The following is a 7073-nucleotide window of genomic DNA, read 5'->3' as shown; positions in this document are numbered from 1 at the left end:
AGAGAGTTTGTGTCCCGGGATCTATTGGCTCTCTCTAAATCATGATCATTGGTGTGTCCTTCAAGGAGAGTAGTTGGTTGGCCATTGATGCGATGACTTCAACATTTTCTTGTGTGTTGTTTTGTGGCATGGTCCGGTTTCTCCAATCATCTGGACAGGTGGCGATGTATTTCAAGCTTGTTTTGCGTGGGGTGATGCTCCAATCGACACTTCTCTAACGACTTCTAAATCTTCTATCAAGGGGCGAGTGTTTATTGTGGTCTTTAAATCCTAGGATGGTGAAGGCGCTTATAGGTATCCCTTCCTTTACTGTTAGTCCAGTGATTTTTAATCTCCGATAGATAGACCGTGTACAATCAGAGGAAGAAGACGGCAATATGTTTTGTAGTGTAACACTATTTGTACTGGTTGATCTATCTCCAGTTGTCATTCCATTGTACTGACTATTATTTTTCTCGATAAATATTAGGTATAAGATGCCATTTTGGTATTATTTTTATAGTAAATGGTGTGACTTTGCTAAAAATGAAAATCCAAATCAAAAAGGTTTTAGGGTTTAAAGACAAACATAAAGACGATAGATCACAAGTGCACATGAATTTAGAATAAAGCCCTAGTCTTTCCTGCTTATAAAGGTTAAAGTTGGTGGTAAATTCACCAGTGGGGCAAACAACCTTGACAATAAACAAATACACTCTTCTTCACATGTGGGAAGTAGCAACCTTTCAAGAGACATGTAAATAATTATACTTTATTCATGTGCTGGGCCTAACACAAATAAACAAATAAACTACTACTTTATTTTAAACCAACACTCATGTAGAAGACACAAATAACAATTGCAAAAATAAGACTACAACTCAAAACCATGATTTTAGTTTTAGTTTCTCTTCCCAATCAATTGTTTCAAGTTTGATATCATACCATAGGGGAGCGAACAAATTGTAATGCCCATTCTCCCATGTTTACAAATTTTGAAATGTTGTCTCACTTTAAATCTTCCAAATGGCCTACTGCGGTCACAACAAATTCTTCGATGCCTACCGCATCCCACTTACTGCATTTTTGCCATTCTTAATCATGAATCATGCAAGACATTTACTTTCTTTTGCGAGATATTGACGTCTTTTGATCATGTACGCGACTCTGTAACAACGCACATGCACTATGCTAGTTTCAAACAAAACTTAAGGAGTGGCCAACGAGAGTCAAGCATTGTTTGGATTCTTAGTCCAGTTTGGTGTACCCGGGCAAAGGTAAAACCATAGGCTTAGGGCATCTCCAACACTGACCCCTAAACTTGACATCGCACCCGTCCGCGAACACAGATGCGAGAGTCGGCCATTCAAAGTTATCCGCATATGTTTCACATCGGATTTCAACTAACCAGACACATTACATCAAACACGATAGAATTCATCAAAGTTCGAATATAAATTAAATAGCACAAATCATCCATAAATAGCATGCAAATATGTCTAGTACAACAATAGTTCAAATTCAACGAGATTAACCGGCTGTTCAACAAGTTTGAACAACAAGTTTTTCATGGATGGATCATGTTGTCCCACATATACTGTCCCTTGAGCTTCATCCAACAATGTATGTACGTGAATGGTCTGCCCTCTAACTTGTAGTACATCACTACGATGCGTGCAGGCTACACAACATGGACAACAACATTGAGTGAATGAATGAATCAATCAACATGTAGAGCAAGAAGAAGCAAAACTTACGGTCTCCATCGTTACCGCACGCAATGCCCACATTGCCTCCAGCCGATCAACTGCGCCACAAAACTTCGTGACGGAGTACTGGTTGGTGTACCATCAATACGCTAGTGACTTGACATTGCGCTCATGGATGATGTGCATGTCATAAGGCGCAATGTGCTTTTGTGCATGAAACGAACCATGGCACTGCCAAAAGGTCTGCCTTCTACTCCTGCCTACGAAGTCGGCAAATACATCCAACCACGCATCGCACAACAACTCATCCCACCTCACCGAGTACTCCGTCATTCTTCTTACTCTAAAAAAGGATGTGAAGTTTCAAAATAAGCTCAATGGCATTTGATCGAACACCTGTCGGGCATGGTGTCCATCATGGACGGTGTCGACAGGAGGGCCAAGGGTAATTGACTACACACAGATCCTGGGTGGACGGCACCGTAGTATAAGGAGAGTGGGCGCGTGGGTGGGGGCTGCGGATGCCCGGCAATGCCTAGGCTACCGGAGAGGTACGACAGAAGCATTGGACGTTGAGAGTGTGGTTGCAAATCAAGGGGGTGCAGGCGCTGAGTGAAAGAGATTGAGACCGGGAGGAAGAATTTGAGTGGGCCGGGGATGTCGGAGTCCTACGTGATGAGGCTGTTTCGAGGGTCGGCGTGAAAGATGTCCTTAGATTTGATGCTTGTGTCTCAATCAAGATCGTTATTAGGCGACGTGTGGTGTTCATCTCAAAGATAAAAGATGGGGAGTCGAACGTAGCACTAAGCTCTACGATAAACTAATCTCGCCAAAAAGAAAAATGACAGCAGGGAACAAACGTCATGGTGGTCCAGCCTTGGGGGATGCTCAGTTCCAAAATTCTGCGCTTTGTGCATCCCACACTTGGTGCATATGCATGTGGCTGTGCAAAATCCGCCTTCCGCGAATCCACTGAACCACAAGAAAATTAGCACATGTGCAGACAGGTGTGTAGAAACATAACGTACTATCTCCGTTTTTTTACTTCGCATATAAGATTTGATCAAAGTCAAATTACATAAAGTTTGACCAAATTTATATTAAAAAAATATGAACATCTACAATACTAAAACTATATAATGTGAAAATACGTTTCATTATGCATCTGATAATATTAATTTTATACTGTGAATGTTTATATTTTTTAATATAAAATTAGTCAAACTTTGCAAAGTTTGATTTTGACCAAACCTTATATACGGATTAAAAAAACCGAGGGAGTACTACAGCATGAGATGATAACTGGGCCAAAGGCTCGATGATCTGGCACGAGTATTACCAATGGATGTTTTTCCAGATGTGATCCATCATTATCATCCGTCTAAAATACCACTGCAGCACTATGATTCTTGTCGGTGTAATATTTAAGCAAATTCAAGTAAATCGCATTCCCCGCAAAAAGGAAAGGTGAATTACATGACGTAGTTATGCATTGCCGCTCCCCAAGGGTACCCATTTCATATGTGATGTGAACTATGGCAAGCTTTCTGGAGTAAATTCTAATGACTTCCTGTTGTGCTTGATAAGCTGGTGACAAACTAGGGACACGGTGAATCTGGGAACAACACAAGACATGCTTAATTTCAGGCATCACGACCGAGCAGATAAGATTGGTCACATTACGATTTGCTCACTAGCAGAAACAGTAATTCCCCTTCAGATATCAGATGTACATGAATTCCCCACCCCTGACAGCATTGGCCGCTCCCTTCCGGTCTTCCTCCTCCTCTCGCTCCCGCTCCTTCCGGCTCTCGTACGCATGGTCGTCCGTCCTCAGCTCGTGCCGGCAGATCGGGCATGAGTTGTTCTCATCCTGCGGGATGGCCATCAAGATCAGTTAGCTGCGCTGAATTGTACAATGATCAATGTCGCTTCAAGAGCAATGGTTATGAGGGTGTACGAGCAAAATTACCAGCCACGGCTTGAGACAAGGAGGATGGAAAAGGTGCTTGCACGGCAGCTCCTGCATCTTGTCATCCACAACCAAGTTTTCCCGGCAAACAGCACACTCAGTCTCGCTGCCCAGCCTAGCAATGACTTCTTCAGTAACAGTTACAACCGGGAGATTAGCAACGACCTCCTTTGAAGCCGGTGGTACCTTGGGCTGCGCAGTGATACCCTGCCAATAGTAGATCCATACTCAAGATTCGTACAAATATTCAAATATCAAATACTTGAGAACCGCACAATAGACTCTCCATCATGACAGATTTGTGATAGCAGCACTAGGAAGTTGCAAATCAATTGTACTGGCACATCCCATTTTAGCAAACAACAAGGCTCTGTAAATTTGAGAATGTAGGTCATCAAAGATAGCAGAGTTCCAAATCCATCAAAACATTGCTGATCTCTGATTTTAGCAATTCAGCACCACTCACGTGTGGTGCAGGCTAGGCTCAAGGTAACTCACAAACTATTGTAAAATACACATTGGATAAGATACTAACAAATTTATCAAATTTGTTCTTACTATAGCACTTAGAACGCCAAAATCTATATTTGTATACCTTCTATGGTTAGTGAAGATACCAAAAACATTGTGTGCATCAACAAACTAAATATAGAAAGGTTAAGATGTGAAAATGGGCACCAAAAAAATTGGTCCTCGTGAACCTACCTGCAGTGATGCTTCCAAGGCACTCTCAAGCTCCGCGTCCCCTGATAAGGTGTTTAAGAAGTTCATTATAGCAGGTGTCATCTCCTCAGGCCTCAACTCCGTTCTAGTGTTGTTCCCGTTTTGATCTCCAGAAGGTTCCGCTAAGATGTTCAATTCTCGTGTTAAATTCTGGGCGACAAGCCATGCTGGAGGAGGAGGTTCTTGTCCCACGGTAAGGTGGCCTTCAAAAAGGAATCTAGTGTCTGGGAAAGGCAACATCTTATTAGTAAGTAGATATTTCAAAGGGTAAAGACTTCTGAGGACAGACACTTGACGTAACCAAAGTAAGCACACAAAAAGGCTTATATGGCCAAATGTCTCCTATGTTTATACAGGTTGCCATGATATAGCACGTAATACCATCTACTCCCTCCGTCCCATAATATAAGAGCGTTTTTTACACTAGTGTAGTGTCAAAAACGCTCTTATATTATGGGACGGAGGCCGGAGGGAGTATTAAACTATGGACATTACAAACTGAATTATTATTGACATCGCTGCCAGAACACAACCAGACCAATCAATACAGGAATTACCAGCAAGGGATGTGCCATGAGAATGTTGCCTTGTGGAATTTCATAAATGTATTCATGCTAAGTATTGATGTGTTACTAAATTCACAAGTTAAAATCTTGATTACATACCTGGTTCTCTGTTGGTTGGCATTGACTCCTCATTTTCTTTTTCATCAAGATGCTCCCGGGCCCTCAAAATGCAGGTTTTCAGGCGTTCCTTTTCAGCAGGATTAGTTAACAGCTTCTCTGTTGCTACAAAGAGGTTCAGACCAACACGCCAGAATCCAGGTGCTGTATATCTAGTTTGAAGGACGGTTGCAACACGGCAAACCGTAGAGTACATCTGCAAAAAGTAGTTCACATATATGAATGACAACAAAACAAGGCAGAAAAATAGGATGACAGGCATGAAAAAGAAAACTGGATTGTAGCGCGCAGCAACCCGTAAAATGATAACATGGCTCGCAGAGTCATGGGCTGTATAGTAGGCAAAAAGAATGTTCCATGAGAACATTTCCATCTAAAACAGTGCTAGGTGCATTTGTACCGAGTACCAAGAAGATCGGTTCAGGAGATAATGGAAATACTCTCCATAGCCGAATGCTCTCTATGGCAAATATCCCCACTAACATCTGTTTTGAACTCCCAGTCTTATACTTCCAGTCTGATGCCTTTGTGACATGTGGTGTGCACAATCGTGACTGTTCATGACCATATATTTGTTTATGCTGACAATACAAAGTGCATCCAGCCATGGAAGTCAAATGGCACAGCTATATTACTCTCTTCATCACATCATGTACATATAACCCTGTTCATTTCAATGGTATTTTAGTTCTTGTTATTTGGCGATTTTAACTCATTAGACCCATGATCACAAGTTTTTTGTTCATATAGAACATGGAAAACAATTGCCTTAAATAGGTTATCCATATATTGCGCTAGTTTTCAACAATTATAAGATATGTCATATTGGTTGGTTCCTTTGTTTTGAGGAAACATTAGTTAAAAATGATTAATCCAGACACTGGTTAACATGATTTAGGCTTGGCACCTTAGTATATAAAGTTATTTCCAAGGTCCACCTCGGATGCTAGGCAAGGATTTCTGTAGCAAATCGATGCTGAGGCTAGCTTCAGCGGATCAAATAAGGTTAAGAATCGTAGTTTTACCTACATACCACACCAGCTGCAGTAGAGACAGTACTAACACTTTCTGCTGCTTGGGTAATTGAGAATACCCAAGAACTCTGAAACTGGAATGGCCATCATCTATCACCCGAAGCAGAGCGTTCATTGCTGGTTGATTCAACCAAAACGGGCGCAGCTTAACTAACCGAAGCCTTGCTGCTAATTTCGACAGTTGTATCTGAACAAATGTAATTTGGATACTATGCACGATCCGGCTCCGCACCAATCGAATTTCCCATCCCCAAATCCTCTCCTCCTAGATCCATGCAAAGCGGCAACCTCTCCCTTCTACGACCAAACTAATAATCTCTCGAAGGGATGGCGGAGGTGAGGTCGGGTCGGCCTTACCGACTCGCGGAGGGCGGGCGAGGCGCCGGCGTAGCGGTCGCGGAGCGTGGCGGCGAGGTCAGCGACGGCCTCCTCGAAGTGCTGCTTCTTGCCCAGCTTCCTCCGCAGCGCCTCCAGGCGCTCCGCCACCGCCGCCTCGTCCCCCGCCGTGGCAGACATGGCGCTAGGTTTCCGATTCGACTGGGGTTTCAGCTTTGCTTCCTGATCTGGGGATCGGGCGGTCGATGGGCTGGCCGCGGTTCTGTGTGTGTACGATGCGTGTGCCGCCGGAGGTATAAATGCCGACGGGAGTCTGGTGGAGGGGCGGGCGTGGTGTCTTGGAGGAGAGGAAAGAAATACCGCGGGGACGGGACGGTGGCTTAGCCGGGCGGGCGGTGACGACGTCGTGCGGAGGACACAGCTTCGGTGCAAAGGCACATGTTTTTGGGCTGACATGTGGGCCAGCTATCTGTTGGGTTCACATATTATAGACATAAAGGTAGGTGCCTTAAGGCATCGAAGCATCGTCCCGTGCGTGGCGTGTGAATGGACGGCGACGGGGCAGAGAGGTTGGGTTGGGCCCAGGCGCCCAGCTCACTCTGTGCGTTCGGTTTATTCGGTTTACATGGTTTGGTTT

General features: G+C 43.7%; 1 protein-coding gene across 1 annotated transcript; it reads right to left on the bottom strand.

Annotated features, from left to right (window-relative positions):
* Window positions 1–3109: 3109 nt before the first annotated feature.
* Window positions 3110–6822, bottom strand: LOC100415823 (E3 ubiquitin-protein ligase AIP2). Its single transcript, XM_044525469.1, has 5 exons — window positions 6458–6822; window positions 5049–5262; window positions 4366–4607; window positions 3661–3867; window positions 3110–3561 (listed from the first exon to the last, which is right to left on the bottom strand). Exons 1-5 carry the CDS (start codon window positions 6614–6616, stop codon window positions 3412–3414), a joined length of 972 nt encoding a protein of 323 aa, XP_044381404.1. The 5' UTR covers window positions 6617–6822; the 3' UTR covers window positions 3110–3411.
* Between the last annotated feature and the right edge of the window lie 251 nt (window positions 6823–7073).

Source organism: Triticum aestivum, chromosome 5A (assembly GCF_018294505.1).
Source record: "Triticum aestivum cultivar Chinese Spring chromosome 5A, IWGSC CS RefSeq v2.1, whole genome shotgun sequence".
NCBI classification, from domain to species: domain Eukaryota; kingdom Viridiplantae; phylum Streptophyta; class Magnoliopsida; order Poales; family Poaceae; genus Triticum; species Triticum aestivum.
The sequence above is the reverse complement of the archived record's forward strand: the minus strand, read 5'-3'. Positions and strand labels throughout refer to the sequence as shown.